The 22,956-nt window shown below is 37.4% G+C and overlaps 1 protein-coding gene across 1 annotated transcript in view; it reads left to right on the plus strand.

Annotated features, from left to right (window-relative positions):
* COL24A1 (collagen type XXIV alpha 1 chain) overlaps positions 1-22,956 on the plus strand; it is a 123,827-nt gene that overhangs the window by 54,539 nt on the left and 46,332 nt on the right. Inside the window, exons 20-25 of the mRNA XM_029959727.1 lie at positions 602-655; positions 4,634-4,687; positions 5,944-5,988; positions 11,135-11,188; positions 12,243-12,287; positions 21,555-21,608. Of these exons, the coding sequence (XP_029815587.1) occupies positions 602-655; positions 4,634-4,687; positions 5,944-5,988; positions 11,135-11,188; positions 12,243-12,287; positions 21,555-21,608 (306 nt within the window). The remainder of the gene's footprint in view (positions 1-601; positions 656-4,633; positions 4,688-5,943; positions 5,989-11,134; positions 11,189-12,242; positions 12,288-21,554; positions 21,609-22,956) is intronic.

Consider the following 22,956-nt stretch of genomic DNA (forward strand, 5'->3'; position numbering starts at 1 on the left):
TTCTGTGCATATTTACTTTTTCTTTACAACAGCTTGACCTATACCACATGCTATTTCACAAAGGCCTATTCTGAATAATGCTACATGCTGGTGACCTTCGCTTAGTGCCAACCAGACCTAGATTATCACCTGCTGATTTGGAGGCAAAAGGCTTCCTACCCTTTTCTTAATCTTGCAGCGATCTCGTCCTTAACGTGTGGCCAAGGATTAAAGGGCTTCAGCTGCACTCTAAACTTTTTTTAAAAAATAGTTGAATTCATAAGTGCAGGACCTGGTGCTGGCTGCTTGGTGGTGTTGTCCATCCAAACTAGTGTAATAGTTTAATTTCAAACATTGCTTAGTGGATAAAAGGTCTTATGCTTAGAGAAATTAAATCTATGCTGACATCTGCTAAATTGAGTTTAAGGAAAGCTGCCTAAAATCTGTCACGTATCCAAGTCCTTTCAAGGAAACTTAATTAATTTTGACATTTTTGGGATGGTAGAACAAATTTATTTCTTGTTTCCGTGATTCAGGTTTGCTAAGTGAATCAACAGAATCAAAACAAGTACATTGGAAACATTCCTACTCTGCAAATCATTTGTCTGTATGATTTCTTTAGGGGTTTCCAGGAGATATTGGTGTACCTGGATTAAATGGCCCTGAAGGTCCTAAGGTAAGATTATATGAAAACCTATTCAAAATAACAGGAAACAGTGTAAATCTCTGAGGAAAAGGTTATGAGAGGTGGACACTGGCATTATGAGAAGATAATCTTACTGTCAGAATACAGGTACTTTGCCTCAGGTATTTTATGAGGAAGCTATTTGAATGTTTAATGCTGTCCAGACAGTCATGAGAGTACTTACTGTGTTGGGTGCAAGCATGTAATGGCAAGATAAGTGTGAGAAAATCCTATGTAGCTAGAAAGTAGTATATGTTTCACTAGTGTTTAAATAAAATGCATGCCAAATGCACGCAGACCTTTGTATAACTTGTCCCACCAGAGTAATACAAACTGCTTTTAACAGTTTTTGAAAGAAGTAGTAGCTGAAGATATGAAAAACGGGTAAAATTCACATGCTGGATTAAATTATGGATATAATAATAGATATAAAAAATGACTGTACCAAGATATAATAATAGATATAAAAAATGACTGTACCAGAATAATTTAGCTTCTGCTCTTTAGTAGACCAATATTTTAGACCCAGCTTAGGCAATAATTCACATGTATAGAGTTTTAATAAAGCTTTGGATAAAAACACATGGATTTTTTTTTTTAATGGAAGCTGTAGAGACTAATACAAAAAGTGCAGGTGGGTCAGAAATTAACCTAGAGGAAGATAGCTGAATAATATCTAAAGACTGACTACTTGTTGTTGAAAGGCAAGTACTGATGAAATTCCTCACTTACCAGCCTTGGGACTAAATCTTATGTTGTATTTTCTGTGATAAACAGTCATAAATATGATGGAATGAAATTTCTGTATGAAACAAAGCTGAGTGTCTTTGGATGATCTAAAAACCTGCACTTTTTGCTAATTTGTTCCACTTCTGTTGTTTCAAATTGGTTCATGCAAGGACTAAAACAATAAATCCTACTATAAACTTAGACCAAAGACATTGCCAAATCTCTCTGAAATAAAAGCACAATAAAGCAGTTAGAAATTAAGTGAAATTCTAGAACACATGAGGCAAGGTGTCTTATTAATGCACAAAGTATGAGAAGGTTTTATCTAAGTAGTACAGTTCTGGGCATTTGTATTCCAGGACTCAATCAAGTGAGACTAGATGAAGAAAAGAACACTTACATGCTTGTATTCTGAGAGGCAGTTTATTCATTGTACCAAAATGAAGGGCTTTTTTGAGCTTTAAGTAAACCAGAAGGCAGAAACTGATGAGACAAAACTGTCCAAGACCAACGATATCAATTGTCCAAGAACAAAACATAAGGTTGTCCATGAATAAACAGACATGGAAATTGCAATGTTTTCCATCAACGGAGTTGTGAAATTCTGTGGCAGACTGCTCAAGAAAACGTAGGATTGGGAGCAGTAAATAGTTTGAAGATATTGTCTTGCTTGTTCCTGGAAGATTGTAAGAATGCCTCCATGCCAAAGGGGATCATTCTTGAGAACATCTCAAATAATCTGTTTTTTTGAGTTCTGATTTATTGCTTTGCTAACTTGTTTGTATGTGTGTATATATAACGTTAGCAGCCTTATGTGAATGAGTTTGTCTGATCATTACAGTTGCTTCTATGTTTGAGTTACCAGAGCACTTAAATAAAAAGACTGTCTAGGGGAAATAGGAGAAGAGAAATACAACAGTTCTTGAACTGCAGTTCAGATTTAATCATCCAAAGTGATAATCGAATGATGTAACTGAGATCTAATCCCTGCTGCCCAGTTTCTTCACCAGGATTGTATTATTGCACATTATATGCAAGGGGTTTTTGTTAGAGTTTTGTTGATGGCTAATACATACATTACTGATTTGTTGCCTTTTCACAGAGTTAGAAATAAAGGTACTAAAAGGTAGCCTACAAAGTTTAAGGCTCCATGTTCCTTCGATACAGACATTACATAGCTGAACAAGATCCAATGTTCTCCAGCACATTTGGTGTTAGAGGCAAAAAGCTTTGACAGCCTGTCCTAATCAGGGAGAACTGATGGCTTACATTTGAAAAGAAAGATTACCAAACTGGAAAAACTCTTATACTGCTCCTTGTACTGAGGGAGAAGGGCTGCATAACTTTGGAATTGTTTGGCTTTTGGGATTCCCAGCTGTCTTAAGTTGATTGAAGTTCTAAAAGATTTCCTCCAGCTTTTATTTTTAGAGAACTGTTCTCACTGTGCTGCTATTTTCCTCATGTTTTTGTTTATGTTTCCACAGAAGCAATACCCATTTTAAAAGCCAAGAAAGCAGGGCAGGGTTTATTTTTTAGCAGTTGGTGTGGGACAAATTCAGCCTCTTGGTGGGAAGTTTAAACTCTGTTGAGTGTGATCAGCTGTCTCTAAATGGCAGTAGAAGTTCTGGATTGTAAATTTTCCCAAAATTAGTGCAGTAATCAGCATATCTGACCTCTCTAAATCAGTGTTCAAAGGATTTATTATGTAATTTGGTCTACAGAACATTATTCAGCTTGGAAAACAGTATTTTAGAAGGTGTTTGATCTTGATCCACTACTTATTAAAAAAATAATAAACAACACACACTTTTTAAAGAAAAGGAATAAGAATGTTTTTAAGAAGCTCTGAAATAACTTGGTTTGTTTCCTATGTTATTCTTGCTCTCTGAGAAAAGTGAGAGGAAAAGATGGTCAGAATATGCTGACTACCACTGTAGTTTTTCCAGTGGTGTGTGTTGTGCCATAGAAGTAGTTGAGAGCTTCCTTCCTCTGTTCACTTATGTTTGTTTGTGTAACACATTTAATAGAAGTGGCTATTAGTAGTTTCACCTCTTCTGAAAGGGATGGTCTGCTGGGAATTTATATATGTGAAATACAGGATATACCCCATTTGCTGACTCCCCTGTTTTTTTCCAAACACTTTGGCAAATGTGGAATGTCTACCTTCATTTTTCTGTTTGTTGCCTGAAACCTCAAAGAGGAGATGGAAATTTCTTTTAGTCTTAATATTCAGTTCACAGTCTGGGACCTTTTTCTGGATCCAGTTAAGTGGAAGGGTGTGTACAGTAGCAGTGTTGCTACCATTTCCACTGTGCAATTACATTGTACTGAAAACTGTATCTCCTAAAGAGCTTTGCTGTTAGAATAAAACAACAGTTCTGTCAATGAAAAAATTTCATGACTGACTATATAAGATTTTTATTTATGTAGTGCTACTGAAAGCCCTCCTGTCACTTTTGTGGTGGTATGTGAAACAGCAGTCCACCCCAGTCCTTCCCAATCTCATCTGTTCTTTGAGGAAAACCAGAACCTTGAGGTGTCCTGTTCCATTTTTCTCTTCCATTTTGCTTTGCATGCTGAGTACATTGTTACTGCACCTTCTGTCTAGACTTCATCTTCATTAGTATGCAATTAATAAGGCTTACACTTGGAACTTTCCCAAGATTTTTGACACGCTGCTAGCTGCGAAGTCATTTTAACAAAGTTTTGAAAATGTTGGTGTGAGCAGCCATGAGAGTTAGCATAGGATAAGGTGCTTTATCTCTGAGAAGCTGATTATAATCATAACAGAAATGTAAGGCCTGAAAATCACATGTAGTTCTGGACAAGCTAGTAGTTTAAATTCATTTTGTAGTTTCTTTCCATTACAATGTTGTCACCACATGTTATTCTAAAGACTACCTAAATCAAAGATTTGTACATTGATGATGCTTTAAACTTAATATGATGGCATGCTTTAACTCTTTAAAAAGAGAGGAATTGTTCTTTTGTGAGTTCAGATATTTTCTTCCTTCTCACAACATCAAAGGAAAACTGCTTCAGCTAATCTATGTGGTAGAAGTTTTCCGGCAGATATTAAAATTCTTCTTCATCTTCTCCTGGCTTTCTAAGGGAAATGCTATGAACAGTGGTAAGAAATGAAACCTGCTTCTTCAGTTTTTCATTTTTGTCCAGGTTTATAAGAGGAGAGAAACTAGACCAGTGTGATTGTCTGTTCACTGTGTTTGTTTCGATGTTTAGGGACTTCTGGGTGACCGAGGGCCTCCAGGGCCACAGGGCCCCAAAGGAGTTGAGGTAAGATCAAAATGTTATCTAGTCAAGAGATTATGTTTCAAAGAAAAAGTTAGGAGAGGTAAGAGGGTTAGGCAACAATAGCTAGGTGTGTATGGTGTTGTCATGCAAAATTTGAAGTTACTTTCGTATTTTGGCAAGTGTTACAAAGAGGTTTTAGCAGCTTTATGGGGCTGTCCATCCATTATGGGGTTTATTTTAGTTATTTCAGTGGTATCACAGGTAGTACATGTCCAGAGTTTGATGTGGTTCTTTTAGTTAAACTGGGGAGATGGTGGGGGGGAGGCATAGTATGGAAATAGAAAGCGTATATCAATTTAACTATAGTGTCCTAGATACACTTAAGTAAACAGTTAGACCCCTATTAACTGAAGGAGGAGAAAGGTAGCTCTTCATCTTATAGATTCATTGAGTATTCTTAATTTGTCATCATAAAAATAAAAGTTTAGGTCTCATAGGCTAAAAATAACACTAGAAATTATTTAATTAGTGATTCTGGGATAGATCTCTAGACTTGTAAATACCTAAATTATGGGCTTCCATGACAGGTATTGAGTGAGTAAAAGCTAACAGTGACAAAATGATCTGTTTAGTTAGAAGCCAGGAAACAGGTAGAATTTCTTAATTCCTGTTTCCTGTTGCTTGTAATTGAAAAAGTTGTGTACCACTTCCTCCAAAACTTGGAGAAAATCTCCCATATTGAGGAGGAGCAGTGGACCACAATTGATTCTAACTTCATGCTTTAACTATGTAATGAGTGAACCCTGAAGAGTTAACACTGCAGTTCCACATTGTTCTTATCTGTATCAGTGCACTGCACAGCACAGGCAGTGTCTCATTTCTTCTCTTACACACCTGACAAGCCTGATCCCCAGCCCCCCCTCCATCCTTGAGAAAAGATAGGGGTTAAACCTTGGAAAAATGCCATAGCAACACAGAAGACAAAAGCAGGAATGTTCCCACTGCTTTTATAGTCATTAGTGTCAAATGTTGGTACAATAGAGTAACTGCAGGGCAGACAGAGGTTGACCCATCATTGCTGAGTCTCTACCTGCTCAAAATTGTGAAAATATTGCTATCATGGTAGGTATACCTACAGTTTCACAACCCTTCTTGTTGTTTCTATCAGACTTGAACTCACACAAACACATATGAAGTAAATTTAAGATGATAAAATAAATACAAACAGTTATCTGCAGAGTTTCTTTTTTTAAAATTAGACTTGACATCAAGATCATTGAAGTCCTGATTTCTTTTAGGGAGAAGTAGGACCAGCTGGACCTATGGGAGGAGTTGGCCCAAGAGTAAGTATAAGTAATTTTGTTAGAGGCAGGGGTTTTTTTAGTAGGAAGATTGCTTTAAAATGTAAATTTACTGTGAGAAGTGACTGTGATAAAATGAGAAGTGGTTTTCCATCCAAAAAATTGTGCCTCAAAATAAAATTTTTGAAAAGGAGGAGATAAATAACAAACTGCTTTGAAAAGGAGGAGATAAATAACAAACTGCTTATGGTGCTCCTCTAAGACAGATGAAACCACCATGTAATTCCTAGGGACTGAACCAGTTGATATATCAAAATGTTTAAATTGGGGAAGAAGAACAACCCACCCGACTCACAGGGAGAAATAAAAAGGAGGTATGCTTTAAGAAGTCTACCAGAAACCTGGTAGATAGTTAGTGAAAAAATGAAAGCTGGAACGTCACAATCCTGTTTATGCTGACATGTTTTAAAAGATAAAAGTTTAAAACTAACATCCGATTTCTTTGTTACTTATAAAAATAAACTAGTGTCTGTGAGCAATTTAGTGACCTTGAAGCTTATTTTTAGAAACATTCTAAGCTAAAATGAATACTGGCCTGCACTAGGGATTACAGGAGTGTCACTAAGTTTATTGAATGCAATTTTATCTTCTGCCTTTTCTTGATTTGCTTATATGTGGTTATCACTGGCTTGGTCTTCATTCTGGTTGACTTCCATTTCTTGCATGAACTTGAGAAAGTCTTTTGCACTGTTTCCTGCTTTTAAAGTGAATATATACCTATGTAATTTTTCTTGTTCGTTAGCTTGTCAAAGCTGGGTATTTGCTTTATGTTGGAAATAATATTAAAACATTTTTTTGTCACATAGATTAGGTGTTAAAATGAACAAACAAACCCCAACCAAAACAAACAAGTGAAAAATCCAAACACAAAACCTTCCCAAAAAAGTCTCCTTGTTTTTCAGATGAGGAAAACATGCAAAAAATTAAACAGAATTTCAAAACACTCTGTAACTTAATTCAATATTCAGTTGAATCTGTCTGAGCTTCTGCTGAGAGCCTCAAATTTTTGTTTTGGCTACATCATACTTGGAGTCTCCTCCTTGGGCAGGGCTTCATGGCTGGACAGCAACCCAATGTTGTGCTGTGGCAATTGGAAAAGAATATGTTGTAGTGGGTGACTCATGGGCAGTAAGACACCTACTCTCACATCCCATACGTCATTGGGCATGCACAGGCCACCAACAGCTCATGTCAAAGTGACCCAAGAGGAAAATCTTCTGTGTAACCTAGCAAACTGAAATGTTTTTAATCTATTTTAGGTCACTTTGACCTAAATTATTTTTGTTTTTATTTCTCTCAATGGGAGATGTGCACACCTTTGGCATGTCTTATGGCTCTCTGGTTTCTCTCTCTCATAGCAAATTGTTGAGAGATGAGTATGTGGATCTGAGGTGGGCCCCAGGGTTGCTGTCTCCAGACGTTGTTTAGTAGCTTGCTGGCTAAAATCCCCTCCTGAAATGAGAGGTAGGGGAAAAGGGAATTTTGCTTGATGGGCAGGCCTGCCTGTTTTTCCTCCTCATCCGGGGGCCCATCTGCTTTTGCCTGGATTCTTCAGCTTCTGTTGTCTCCAGCTGTTTCACAGCTCCAGGCCAACTTGTTGGCTGCTGCTCTGAACTCTGCTCCCATCTCTGGTTGTCCTTGCTACTTCGCTCCCACAGCAGTAATGGAGCAGGTTTCTAGAGCTTCTGGAATCCTCATCTCTTCTACTGTGCACTTTTCAGGTCAAAGTATTCAGCCCCCAGTTCAGGTTTAGGCATGCACCAAGCAGACAAGCATAAATTTTCACCTCATTTTCCTCTCTTCCCCTGCCCTTGTTTCTAGCATTTGCTTTAAGAAACATGCAAAAGACCAAAAACCTCTGGCACCCACCTGACCAATGCTACCATCAAAATAGATCATTCTCTGCAGTGGATGATGAACAGAAAGTGAATATGAACTTGCACCCTGGTTCTCAGGTCCCAGCTTGAAAAAGAATTCCCATGTGTCTTAAACAACTGGAGACAAAATTGAGGATGCTCTCCTGCTTACTCAGGATATATAATATATCAGTTCCACAGCGCTCAGTCTGTTTGAACTTTAGAAGAGGTTTTCGAACTTAATCTGATGACATAATTTGAGATTTAATTCATTCCTTCCCAAACCTTCCCACCCATTCTATTCCAAAGTCAAATACTTACATTCTCTTAAATTAATCCTTCTACATAAAAAAAAAAGCTGATTTTTTTTTTTTTTTAGTATTTGTTTATTTATCCTTCAAAAATACAGTGGATGCCACATTAAAGAAGTGGCTGTGTTTATTCCGTTTCTTCCCAATTAACTTTCTCTCTCAAAGGCTATCCAAATATTAACACTAGCTTTCAGTGTAGCTCAGCTCAGTCACTGCAAGCATTGGTGCATTTTATTAGGTTTTTTGGTATCTTCATTGCTGGAGCAGAAAATTACTTTAAAAGAGTCAAGATTGTTTTAAACCAGAACCTGAACGGAGACCTGAGTAGAAGTCTGCAACTTTCTCATGAGAGGAAGAAGAAGGGCAGACACTGATCTCTTCTCTATGGTGACCAGTGACAGGACCTGAAGTTGTCTCAGGGGAGGTTTAGGTTAGAAATGAGAAGAAATTTCTTCCCCCAGAGGGTGGTTGGGCACGGAACAGGCCTTCCAGGGCAGTGGTCACAGCACCAAGACTGACAGAGCTCAAGCAGTGTTTGGATGATCCTCTGGGGCACATAATGGGACTCTTGGGGATGGTCCTGTGCTGGGCTAAGGGTTGGACTCAATGATCCTTGTGGGTCCCTTCCAACTCTGCATATTCTCTGATTCTGTGATAAAAAGGAACTGTTGTGAGTTGATTCCTTTCTGAGCTACACGTTAAAGAAAAGCTGGAATTCATATAGTCATCAGATGAGCGGTTTCTCCTGAAGATGGTGGAAAATGCTATCAAATCTGCCCCACTCCTCCAGTGCAGTATTTTTCTGAAAGTGCCTTCCTTGTGATGAGCTTATGGAAGGATGGAAATAGAGCTATTGTGAGAGATATTTATATTAATATATACACACCTGTACCTACCCATTGTGAGGGGAAAGGAAGAACAGGTGGTTGCTGTTTCCTGAAAAGGGAAGGCTAGAACTTTCAGCTAATATTTTAGGAAATAGACATTTCCTTTGGGATTACCCTGCCTTGGAAGAGTAATTTTCTCAGGAGTTTGCAAGCAGAAAAGCAGCTATCCCTAGTTTAACCTTCTGTCAGTGGGTTTTCCTCCATATATAAATGTATTGTATTTCTGTTTAAAGCCAAATCTGTGTGTTTTGAATTACTTTACCAGTTAAACCCACTTGTTCCATTTTCTAATCAACTTCCATCTGTTGTGTGTTCTTCATAGCTAGTACATAAATGGGAAATGAGCCAAGAAATCTTTACAAATTGTAACTCTGATTCAGTTCTCATAGGACTAAAGTTATCGAGGTAGTTAATAGTGGCCACTAGTTTTCTTTCAATGAATTTCACTTGAAATATTTTTGTTATAGTCTTGCTGTCTAGAAAGACCCTAAGGTTCTTTAGAGTAAAGTAGTTAAACAACATGTAGTAACCTGCAGAAGCCCATCACTCGTTCTTTGTTAAGCCTTGTGGAAAGACATGACTTGCTTTGTTTGGGTCTCTTCTCTTTGTGGTCTTTTTACCCTGCATTCCTGCATGTGCCATGTTTTAATCCAGTGGCAAAAAACAAAAATATGTTCCTAAAGTGGTTTTATTTGCTGGAACTTGCTGGGCAAAATGAAATCACTCAGGTAGGCAGAGAGAATGAGAGATGTAGAACGGGATTAATAAGAGAAGTCATGGAACCTGCTAAAATAATATGATTTTAAGCCATATGGAGAATTTCTCAGATGCCCAGAAACTAACACGCACATCGTGCTCTGAAAGACAGACACAGAGCAGCGGAAGCAAAAGAGCCAAATGAAAAAATGCCTTCTTTTTTTAAGAAACCTGTTTATTACCTGTTGCTTTGGTTGCTCTTGTCTCAGGACAGCTGATGTGGAACGGAAAGCTCATTAGAGGCTCTGGTGATTGCAATTACTCAGTTTGACGGAACAACAGCTGATAATTTCCTTTTAGCAGAAATCTGCACCTTTTTGATACTGAATCATTAAAATGTTGAATTCATTTTCTTTCTCCAGTTGTCAGCCTTCAGTGACCTCATTAGGAACTTGCTCAAGAGCCTGATCCAGTCCATTAGACCTGTACTTCTGGACTAGGGCCTTATCCTCAGAGCAGATGAGGAAAGCTTGTCTAGACAGGGCTGTGCTGTCCAGATAACCAAAGGGTTAGGCTATTCTTGATGTTTTAGAGGAAGTAAAGTACACCTGGAGGGAAAACAACCTCCTGAAAGGGAGACATAATTACATTATAAACATGTAGTTGAAAATTAAGAGGGAAAGCATTCTGGTTTGTATGTCTGTGTGGGTCTGTAGGAGTGACAACAGAGGGAGGGATGAATGTTATAAAATGCTTCAAAGATTTGGTCACTTTGTGACCTCCTGCTCTGATTGATGTTACTGTATTTCTTCCAGCTAACAATATGTTATTAATGCAGTATCATAGCAACGAGAACTATCAGCAGCAAAATGCTAGTGGAGAGAGATGAGGCTTAAATTAATCATCAGTTTTCTGAATAAAGAGGAAAGGATATTGGAGCTGATTTCGTCTGGTTAAAGAAGGACAGTTGTGACACCAGTCCCTGAGGTCTGAATGTCAAATTCTGTTAGTGTGACTCCCTATGCTACTGGAATTAGCAGGGGAGAACATGGCCTTGTCTTTTTTCTTGTCTCCCTAATGTTTTTTCAAAGTGAAATTGAGATGCATTTCAATCTTGGACTGTGATAGTTTTTCCTCAGGGTTAATTGCTGTAAAACTTAATACAGATTCTGTTTACTGTTCTAGTATTCAACATAATATTCAACAGTGTATTTTCAGATGTAGATTTCCAAATACACTTACTTCAAACTTTGGTATTAAATATTACTAAAATGTATATTTTTAAGTACCCATATTTTGATAAATACAGAAATTGGGATGAAATTATCTTTTTTAAAAATAAAATATTTACAATATTTTATTCTAATCCTTATTTTAGGGAAAGCCAGGAGAGAAAGGGTATATAGGTGATCCTGGACCAGAAGGTTTAAAGGTAAATGATGGTTTTATGAATGAAGTAGAATATATTTGGAGAGTCAACTGTTTACAGTTATACACTGCCATATACAGTGACATGCCAGTGAAAGGATATGAGTACATGTTTCCATATAGTATCAGTGTATATCATACTGGTGATTCTGCTTTCTTGCAAGATCCCATTTTGGAAAAGAAGGAAATTGTGCAGCTCTAGGAGACAGGGCTATGTGAACAAAGAGTGCACCTGCTAAAATGAAATCTAACTGCCTGGGGATATGAGGGTACCTGGGGGCAGCAAGGGGCTCAGGGCAGTTCTTACACTGACAGGATTTTGGGGTTGTGAGTGAGGATGAGATGAAGTGTTGCAGTTTGAAAGAGGAGCTTGTGGCAGCAGAATTTCTCAGTGCTGAGCTGCAATCTGTGTAAACAGTATACAGATAATTGCTTGTCAGCTATTAAATAACTGAGATCATAATCATAGCCAGATAATTAATAGTGAATATACACCCAGCTTTCACATGTAAAATACACAGAAAAATGTTCCAGTTATATAACATAACTTGCAGCATTATTAAAAAGAACAGAATTAATCTAATACTGAATGACAGTTTCAAGATTTTGGGGGGAGGAGGAGAAGCTTATTCAAATGCCAATTTTCCTAATATTTCGTAGCAAAATTGCAGTTATCAATAATGTGCACCGGCAACATTTACCTTTGAAGCAGTTGTGAAATAGTGAAGGTAATTTGCTGAAAGGAAGACATAAATAAAAAGTAAGAAGTTCATTTATAGTATTTGCTGACTTAATGTATTTAGTGAGCACTTAATACATAGTTTACATTTTTGTGGGCAAGTCCTGAATAGATTAGGACTTGATTTTACAAAATCAAAATTAACCACTGGCAAAATTAATTTTTTATTGGTTGCTTAATTTTAGCTTTTAAAGTTTTAATTGGCAGATGTAACTTAGAAAATAAAGAGGTTCCTAGGAATATAGAGCACTTTGATATACACGTATGGAAGAAATTACTTTTCTAATGTACTACTTCATCTGTTTTCTACATTTAACAGGGAGAACAAGGAGATCAAGGAAAGCTTGGAAAAAATGGTGTAGCAGTAAGCTTAAATTCTCTTTCTGTTTTGATTTTTAATTCTGTGTTTATTTGAGAGTGAATGAATAATTTGTTGCAGGAAGTTTCTGATGAAGTTTGCCTGCCTTTGAAGCTGTAGTATGGTAGTTATACCTTTGTCATTTTTCAGAATCATACTATTTAAAGAAATTTCCCATTTTAAGCATTTTCTTGAATTAATTCTGCTTTTTTCCTAATATGTTGTGTGAACATTGCAGGTGGTTGTAGGGATTTTCCAAGGCACGTTTGCCTAAGTGAACAAGTGATCCTTTTCCAGTTAAATCTTTTGAGAGGCTACATTTAGCCAGAGATGTATTTTGCAGACTTGTTCTATCTACCCTCCATAAAATCACAGAGCTCAAGATGACCTTGAGGTGACACGTAGTCCATCCTCTACTGCCTAGGCAAGATCAGTTATCTTGATATCATTGCTGAAAAATATTTGGCTAACCAGTTATTAAAAAGCTCCTAGAATGAAGTCTCTGTGACCTGCAGGCAGACCAGGACTTTTCTATCTTTATTTTTAATAAGTTCTTCCAGTTGTGTAACCTGATTCCCTTCTACTGGAAACAGCATTTTACAGATGATGGTTGTTATTGTGTGCTGCCTCCTTTCTTTCTTTCTTTTCATGCTTAATGGTCCCCATTCAATTAGCCTTTCATGTTTCCTAGATAATGTAAGTCACATTCTAACTCCCCTATAGTCTGCTTCCAATTCATCTAAACATCTATGGCTCCAGCTTACTGCTCAAATTGTTCAGAGTACTGAGAGAAAGGAAAAATTGCTTCTTAGATACATACTTTTTGCATACATGTGCTCATTTTTACAGTGGTATGTTGTTATTCAGTTTGTGATCCACAGATCTTTTTTTAAAGGCTTTATTCTCAGTTCTTCCACTGTAGGTGCTTTTTTGGTTGACAATTGTCACTTAAACATACCGCCTCAAAATTCTCTCTACTTAATTCATCCCTTGCCCTTTTGAATTTTTAACTTTTGTCTGGGATTTATGAGCAGATGTCAGCTTGTTGGCCCATGCTTGAGTTACCCAAATGGTGTGTAGAATACGAGTACATTGATTCTATCTCTTGAGTTAATGTCTGCTGAGAAGAGATACCACCCACTGGTTTGGGCTTAGTGCTGTACTACTCACAAATTCTGTTCAATTTAGTTGGTAGTCAGAGTGAGCTCACCATTATCTGCAAAAATACCAAGCGGGTGTACCCCAGACAGCTCATCAAATGTTTGGTTACTACTGAAATTTTACAAACTGCCTGTAAGACAAGTCCAAATCCTCTGTGCTTTGGAATATTGTGCCCTGGAGAAAGGGGCTGAGAAGTTGGACTCAGTCATTTAAAAGTATCTGCTTAGACAGGTACCAGTAGTGCCATGACATGCCATAAGGTCCCCTTAGAAGTTGTCCAGTATTTCTCTAAATGTAGTGAGTATACTCAGCAACCACTTGATCTATAGCTTTGTTCAGTAGTTTATGGATAGCAAAACCTTCATTTTGTTAGGTTGTAATCAGAGATGTAAAGCATAGATTCATTTCCTCGTGTTAGCATTTGGAAAATCTCGGGGGGGGGGGGGGTGTTATACTGCCAGATGGTTGGGGAAAACACAGGTGAGTACTGGGGAATGAGCATGTGATCAAGAGGAGTGGGGCATCAAACACTGCCTTGCTTTTATAGAGAGATGCAGAAATGGCTCTTTACTGGGACACAGTAATAGAATCTCCTGTCCATACAACCAGTGTTTCCTGACAACATGTCACTTGCTTTCCCCACCACCGCCCAGTACTGCAGAAGATGAAGCTTTTATTCCATGGGAATTCCATTTTTTTAACCTGTAACATGTTAGGGAAAATTCTAAGCACTTACTATGTTGTACAGCGTCACATGCACCAAAATCCTTGATAAAAGACAACCCTAAGCTCAATCTTAAGTCACTACATTAATAATAGTATATAAAACAGCTAGTTACTTAACCTTAAGTTTCTGGATTTGGCATGGAATTTTTTTGCTCCTCAGTGAACTTGAATTCAGTGCACAAATTTTCCACAACTCAGATATTTTGTATGAACATTGTCTTTCACCACTAAAAGAGCTCTATTCTATGTAATAATTACTGGCTCAAACACATAATCAGTGATTATATGTTTCAGTGATGACAAATAAAATAATCATACCAGCTACCACAATGTAGTCAGGGTCAAGATGCAAGAATGAAATAACAAAATATTTGCTGTGCTGAACAATGGGATGTTGCAGCCCTGTTACAGTGTTATAAAGAAACATAAGTATGGTCCATCATTAATTACCATTTCCCATGCTTAGTTTTTGGAGAATTTGCATATGATACAGGATGACATGCAATACCTGAAAACTGAGGTAGTTTCTAAGTTATTGATAAATATTCTTCATTTTTACTTGTGGATTTTGGAATGCCTTCTGCTTTATGTGCATGTATTTTAATCAAATGAGCTTCATAGGCCCTTGATCCTGACATGTTACCTTTGTATTATCTGGCAGCAGAGGACTAGCGCCCACTACATGGTCTTTAGGAGGATAATATATATTATCTTTTCATTAAGGCCAATGGTGAAACACCAAGAGCAGGAGACAATCTTTCAAGCACACTCAACAGTATTCCTCAGACCTTTCAAAACCCCTTTCCTTCGCTTTATTCACCACTGACATCTGTAACAATTAAGTTTTTCCTAAAAAAAATTGAAAAGTACTAGCAGGAAGAGGATGGTTTTTCTCATATGCAGAAAACGCTTTTCCAGATGTGAGTCCTGATGCAAAATATTCACTTCTGTGTGCTTTGGACGCAGGTTTTACTTCCAGCTTCTCATCAGCTTCTGTTTGTAACAAGTAATTTCTCTTTCCCTTGGCATGCAGATAGAGTGCAAACTTATTAACTCACAGATAAATCCGCTCCCCGTTATTCAATATTGGCTCTGGTGACATGAGTGATGTCTCCAGGACATCTCTGTAATCACACATGCCACACACAAAACAAATAAACAAACAAACAAAAAGTTTGGAAAACAGAAGACAAAGTACAAGAACGAAGTATAAGTGCCACCAACTGCTGAGACAGATTTTAAGATGGAGTCCAAAAGAAGGTATGGAGTAAGGCGCCTGTCCTTTCTGATTCCTTGTGAATTTTGTGTTACCAGATGCCTGGTGACAATAAATACAAGGAGAAATTGTACAAATAGGACTAAACAATGTGCAGTTACTGTACAATGTCTTTAATTGTAAAGGGAAAGGGAAAAAGAACTTACTAAAAAGTTCATAATAAGTCCAATGTCTAATAAAATTCTGTGTGTGTGGGTTTTCCCTTCTGCACCACCACCTCACCAACCCCTCTTTTTGTCTTGTCTATGGTTTGCTGTTTATTCGTTATCTTTATTGACAGAGTTTTTCAAATTAGAGAATATAATGCATACTTTTAAGCCTATGGTTAAAATATACAATACTCTTTTTGTATCATCTAGTAGGCAATCCATCACAGCATTCCAGTTTTCCGTAAGATAACTTACCTGAATAAGCTGTCCAAAGAAGAAACTTTGCAATAATAAATCCTGTAAATGCTGAATTCATAGCAAATTATGCCATGAAGCACATGTGCATGTCTGCTGTTGATACTAAAGTGTTGCCTTCTTTCAATTTTCTTACTTTTCCTGGCTTTCAGTCATCTCCTGGTTTTCACTAATACATCTGCCACTGCTGTTTGAGGTGCCAAAGTAGTTATTTCTTTTCTGTAGCAGCTTTCCCAGGTCAAGTCCTGCTTAGTGTCTGCTTAGAAAAATACAAATGGCAACCAGGCACAAACAGGCAAGTTTCAATAGCAGGAGATTGGACTATAACACTTGGTTATTCAGTCTACTAAGTTGGAATATGTCCTGAAATACAGCTTTGTCAGTAGGCTAGAAGCCACACCATCCAACATTTCTTAGGTCACATGAAGCTGATGATTCTTTAGAGCACACTTCTGCCAAAGTATTTCTGGATGCTTGTCCGCTGTGGAAACAGAGCAGACTAAATTTATAAAATGTTCATGGTGCTCATAAGCTTAAATGACACACATTTAATACTAGATCAGGAATGTGTCTCAAGTCAGACCTCAGACACTATTTTTTAACTGAGTCCTATAACAAAAACTACAGCATATGTAGTGTTTCTTTAGAGGGGAAGAGGTGCAGGTTTAGGTGGGGCTGCTTGGTTCAGCAGAGTCCAGAGCTGTAGTAGAATCCAGAAGCTGCCCTTTGCTGCAAGATACTCATTTAACTGCAGGACCATCAGGTTCAATTGAAGAGGGATTGGTTAAGATAGTGAGAAGTAAGGGATCAGCAGGCAGAGCAGATGTACACTGCTGATGAGACAAAATCTTTCGGAAGTCATGCCAAAAGAAACAACCCCAACAGCTACTGAGAAAACTCTCCTTATGTTTTGGGGGATGAAAATCTCGTTTTCCTGACATGTGCAATTGGATTTTGTACGCTTAGATGTGATGCTGTCCAGTGATGGATCGCAAATACCTGAAAAAAATTTTAAGCATCTCATATAAATGATCTGTCTCGTAAAATGTCAGGGATGATTTAAGAAAATGATTCGTGACTCAGCTTTTATGACACAAAATTTAACTCATCTGAACTTGAAACAGTTGTTTACTAGAATTGTTTTGGTGTTTGATAATGCTAGTGTTTACCCAGACTGTGCCACTCTCATTAACTAAGTGCAAATTAATTCCTATTTTACCTCACCACCTCCATTAAAGAACTTCAGCCTGTGGCCCATACACTTCTGAATTAGAAATCACTGACATTTATGCACAAGACAGAGTATGTGGATAGAACTGTCAGCTGCAACATGTGCAACTGGTATCAAAAGGACAAACTGAGATAAGCAGAGTTCATTAACAAAAATCCTGGAAAAATAATCCTCAAAAATTACATGTCAGCAAGTTTGCCTGGTTGCAACAGGTTGAAACAACAGGAGGAAACCAAGCTGAAATGAAAAGTGCTTTCCCTTGGAAAAAAAGAAAAAAAATTACAGTCTGGCAAAGAAAACATAGTGATTTTCAGGCTGTCAGTGGCAGCTCCAGAGCAGGCTGCAAATGGTCTGTCTGCGAGAATCCATGAACAGCATGAAAATGCTGCAGTCAGGCCATGTGCCTGGGAGCTGAGTAGTTTTTGAGAAAAATTACCATGAAGAAGATACTGTGTCTCCTGGAGAAAAAAAAATTAGCTGGGTTAGGCACCAGGGATGCATAATTCAGGGACGATGGAAACTGCAGTTCCTTTTGCTTGAAGAAAAGATTAAGTGAGCTTTAACTGATGTTTTCAGGATGCTCAGTAGAAGGGGTTCTTTGAATTATCATGAAAAGTCTGGGCTTTGGGGATATAGGCCAAAAGATAAGTCAGTTGAGGAAAGCCATTTATTTTCAAGGACGGCTGAATGCATGGGGCATTGCCAAGGGCTTCTGAAGAAGGAACTAGTTTAGCTGCTTTCAGAAACCAGCAGGATAGAGATTAGTGTAAGTTCTATGAAGGACTTTACAGTGAATGGTAATAATGATACTCTATGTTGTGCTTCTTGTTTTTACCCCAGGTGACCTGATATACTATAATTCCTGCCAGTTTTTCTCTTGAGAAGAGTGGAGAAAGAGGTTACAATATATGGAGGTTAGCTTAATCAAGCTGTTGCTTATTGAAGGATTTTTTGCTAGTAGTGCTCTTCATCATCTAATATCAGCTAGAGGAATAGTACCTGTACATGACATCTGTAGAAGCTGGTTGTTAGAGCATCCACTCTTCCTCCTCCTGTCTATCAGCCTTGTTATCTTTTTAAGATAGATAGTTGGCCTGAATCTTCAAGGATCTTCAAGTAGATTTTGATCTGTTAAAATCAAACCTAAGTGTTGCCTCATTTTGATTTTTTTGAGTACTGTGTCAAAATGTATGAATTCCTTCTTGAAGTATAAAGCAAATGGACTCCTAAAGAAATGCGTAAGTGTGAATCTTAATGCGCAGACAGAGATTATGATATGCTAAATGTTGGATTTGAAGTGAAGTGGTTCAGCACAGATTCAGGACAAATTTGTTGGCAATTAATTCGAAATTGCAAAACAAGTTAATAGAAAAATATTAGTGTGGCAAGATAAGTAAATTTAAAATATTATGTCATCTCATTAAATAAATGTTGAATAAATATGTTTGAAAATGCTGAACTGTAAATGAAATAACATTGGATTGGATAGTTTTCAATTACGATGGAAGAACATGTTAACGTACAACCTGGCAGGTAACTGCTTCCACAGGAATGTTTGGAACCAGCTGAATATTCATTTCTCACTACCAGCTTTTTCAGTGGCTTACTCCATACTTTGGTTTGCATGAAGTGTACAATATGTTTTCAATTATTCAGCTACAGTCCAGTTTCTAACACAGAGCATATGCCCTGGCAAGATGGTTTTGTCTTTCTCAGGCATGTGTTAGTTGTGAGATCTAGTCTCTGACTCATTTTCCATAAAATACTCCTGTCAGGAAGGTTTCTAAAATGCTGTTATTATGCTGTTATTGTCACTAGATACTTTTACACAAATCCTTGTAAATTTGATGACTATTTTTTTAATAAGGTACTTCAGGGGTTCTTGCCTCACTTTTCTGTTTTCTAATTCGTTCAATTTTATGTTTGAAATCCACCACTGCTCCCCAAGGGGTTGGAGGGATGCTGGAAGATACTGATTCAACAAATCTGCTTTGAACTGTATTAATTCTCTTACATAAGAAGGAGAGAGAATTGAAATCTTAATGTAGTCGTAGTAGCTGGTCTTTATAATAAACTAATCCAAATCTGGGATTTAAAGAGCCACATGACCTTATGGAAAGTCTGTAGGGAAAACATCACTTTATGGCTAATATGTTGATGAAACAAGATGCTTTGCTCTCTTTTTCTAATATCACTGAATGCTAGTGTTTTAAGGACCAAAATTGTATTCCTAACTAAGCTTTTTTCATTTCTTACCTCTGTAAATACCTGCCCTATTTTTTCTCAGTCTCAGATGCTTTTCCCTCTGTTTTGAATGGAGCAGTGGAAGAGCATTCAGTTAACCCATCATGAACTTTTTTCTGCTTCATACCTCTTGAAGTCTTGAAGCATTTCACTGGCTTCGCTTCTAATCATCTTGACTAATTTTTTCTTTCCATACGTATCCAATTCCAGTTATGCCAAGTTTCTTTTACATCATTTGTATTGATGAAAATCTACCTTCTTTGTGTTTACTTTTTTTTCTGTAAATTTTCTTTACTAAACTACTTTCTTTTGAGGAATAGCCAGTGTATAGGAAACTTTCTATTTAATAACCAACCTTTGCGCTCGCTCTGGAAGGTGTCATAGGCTAGTCCTAATGTGCCAGATGATACAACAGCACTTGTTCAATTCACAGTCACTGCTTCCTAGTCATTCCTGTTCTTTCAGCCCAGAGCAACCAAGTCAGGAAGACAATACTTTTAAATTGAAAAGAGGACTTGATCAGAAGCTGTATAGTAAATGGTTCACTGCTGGTGCAAGCCACAACTCCCCATCTTTCTGATCAGCATCTTCAGTCCTGTGAACAGTGTGGCATTGGCTGGGAGATAGGAGTGTCTCTGTGGAAAGAGAATAAGTCTGAGTTTCATCTTGGCTCTGATTATGTCTTCTGTCCTTTCTGGAATAAGAGAATCAAAGTGATTGGTCTTTAACATTTTGAAACTGTACCTCCATACCTCTTATCATGATAAGCAAGATTACAGGGTAATTCTTTGTCTCACAGATTTCTGCCTGGCACTGAGGCCCACTGTTGGCTGTAACTGGTAGCAGTGGTAGCTCTCATTCTCAGAGTTCATCATGAGAGTCCCTCATTCCTGCCAGTGACGTCCGGGCCATTGCCTTGGTGCCAATATCACCAGAACTAATCTTTTACTGCTGCCAAGCCAAGAGACATCACAGTTCTGACATATAATACACAGGTTCCCACACATAATACATCAGTCCAGAAGCCACAGAGGTGCCTGTTTATCAATTTAGTCCCTTCCAAAAAGTACTTTGTGCCAGTATTGTCAGCCTCAAAGGCAGCTGTATCGATGGCTCATTGTATTTATATTTAAACTATGGGATTTCCAGAGTAGCTAGCAGTCCAAGAAAACAAGTAATCATAAAACCTTAGTTGCTTTGTACCTGTTCTGTTAAAGTACTTGTGACTGAACTATATTCAAATTATACAGATAAAAGCTACATTTTCTTTTAAATAATGCTTTTTTAATAAAAAAACCCCACACTTAAGTGCCAGTGTGGTGTTACTTAAGCTAGTTTCTTCCTACACATAGAGGTAGCAATGCCAGTTGTGTGAATTGGTATTTTATTTTTGCTTTTTAAAGTGTTTTAGACATAGTGCAGTTGTGAATTATGTCAGTACTAGGAGCTTCCACATTTCTGCCATGTTTCAAGAGCAGTCATGCAATGTACTCTGAGAACTTAGTGCTTTTAGTTCAATCTCAATGTATCATACTTTTTTCACTTGGGACTTTGCACTATAATTTCTTTTTCTTTTAGGTTTCATAATAAATTAGGTATTGCAAGCACTGGGAATAAGCTTTTTAAAAGTACTTCCTCTCATGTTTCCCATATGGTGGTACTTGTTCTATCCAGTGGAAATTTGTGGGAGAGCCTCAGGAGAGAGTTATTTCATTTTGAATGACTGAAAGGCTCTGACCATCTGACTTCAAAGGCATTTGGGGCTACAACCCTTGAAGGGAAAATTCTGACAGTACCTGAGCTAGTATAGTTTTTGTTTTGGCTGGATTTTACTTTGTTCCACTGTATTTATTCCCCCTAAAATTTGTGATCAGCTTGAAGCACTAGCAGAGTGATTACCACCTTTAGTTGTATGTTTGTAAAGCTTCTGGCAGTGCAAGACTGAGCTCAGGGGCAGATCTTAGGTGGGAAGCGTAGTATTGTGATTAAGTTGATGTAATTTCTTTTCTAGCAGTAGCCATGTTAGTGTGTCTGGGTGCAGGGATCCTTCTGCTTGGATTGTAAGCCAGGACAACTTGTGCAGCCCTCACTTTCCCATAGGTGCACTTACACAGATAGAATGAGGGTTCTCTGGGATGAAGAAATGTGCCATGCTCTATTGCTGGAGAGCTGTCAGCCATGAACCACTATAGTACATTGTGCTAATAACAGTATGCTTTCTTTTTGTGCAGGGATCAACTGGCTTACCTGGAGAAGCTGGGCCATCTGGAAGCCTTGGTGAAAAGGTAGAATAATGTGTCTGACTTCTCAGCAGCAAAAATCAACTTTGAAAACCATTTTAGTGATAAAATACTGGTGAGAGGTCATTTAGTGACCACTGTTAGTGCTAATATTCCTGTAGCTATTTCAGTGCACAGGGGTGTAATAAATGGTAATCCAAATGCCGTTGTTTGAGGTATGTATCTCGTAACTGTGATTTTACTTCACAGTTAATTTAGACCTGATAGATTTGGTATTTAGATTTGATATATTATGTCAACTACTTTAATATTCACTGCTATTGATTCAGAGAAACTGGCATAAATCATACTTGTTTTATACAGTAGTCGCTGGTTTTGCACTGCTACATAATGAAAACAAAAGTAGAAAGATAAAACTCGACTATGCATTAAATGAGTAAAAAAGATAAGATTGTTAGTTTTGTCTGCTGTGCAATAACAGTTGTGTTTATGAAAGCAAAGTTTGGCAGACTTAATGTGACTAGAACAGTATAAATAGCTTAAGCATATTTAACATGGTTTTATTTAGGTGGAGTATTTTAAAACTGAAAAACAGGAAACTATTACTGGACTGCATGTCAGCTTCAATTATCATAAAAACATAATTGTCAGAATGATCCAGCACCATTTGTATTTCTTTCCTGCAGGGCTGAATTATTTCACCTAGACTGGTGTCTGCTATTTAGATATTTTATTGAGAAAGTCTTAATATAATATTAGAATTTTCATGAAAATCTGATTATAATTTATATAATCTGCGAAAGGAAATAAATCAGTGGAAAGCACTGCTTGTTAAAACTAAAATTTAGACAATTCTCATATGGTTTTAATAATAATATCATCCTTCCATGTCAAAGGATTCTTGTTCTTTAAAATTACACTTGGCCCAACAAACATTACCTTGTGATACTACTGCTAGTTTAGCTAGGAGGGAAAAGGCAGCAAAAGACTAATTAATTTGTCATCAGCAAATGGAAGGAAGCTTTTTCATGGTGCAAGAATTGTTGCCACTGCTATGCTGTTTCTGTAGAATTTATTGTCTTTCTCTTTCATGGATTAAATAGTACAAGGTAAACATGCTATGTGGATTTAAAAGACATATTTCCAGCATAATTACAGTATGCAACATAAAATATAGTGTTATTGCTATGTCATGTGTACTATATGCAATAAAAGTGTACTCTTTTGAGAATAATCTACAGCTAAGTCTGATATTTAGGCTGGATGTCACATGATTAAAAGATGAAAAAGTATGTAAGACAAGAAAGAGACCCTTCCTGTCTCTCCTACTCGAATTACTTTTGCAGCTGCTGAGGGGCTGGCTTTGCTTTTAGATCTGTGCTTTCCTAACACA

This window comes from Manacus vitellinus, unplaced genomic scaffold (assembly GCF_001715985.3).
Source record: "Manacus vitellinus isolate BGI_N305 unplaced genomic scaffold, ASM171598v3 scaffold_21_pilon, whole genome shotgun sequence".
NCBI classification, from domain to species: domain Eukaryota; kingdom Metazoa; phylum Chordata; class Aves; order Passeriformes; family Pipridae; genus Manacus; species Manacus vitellinus.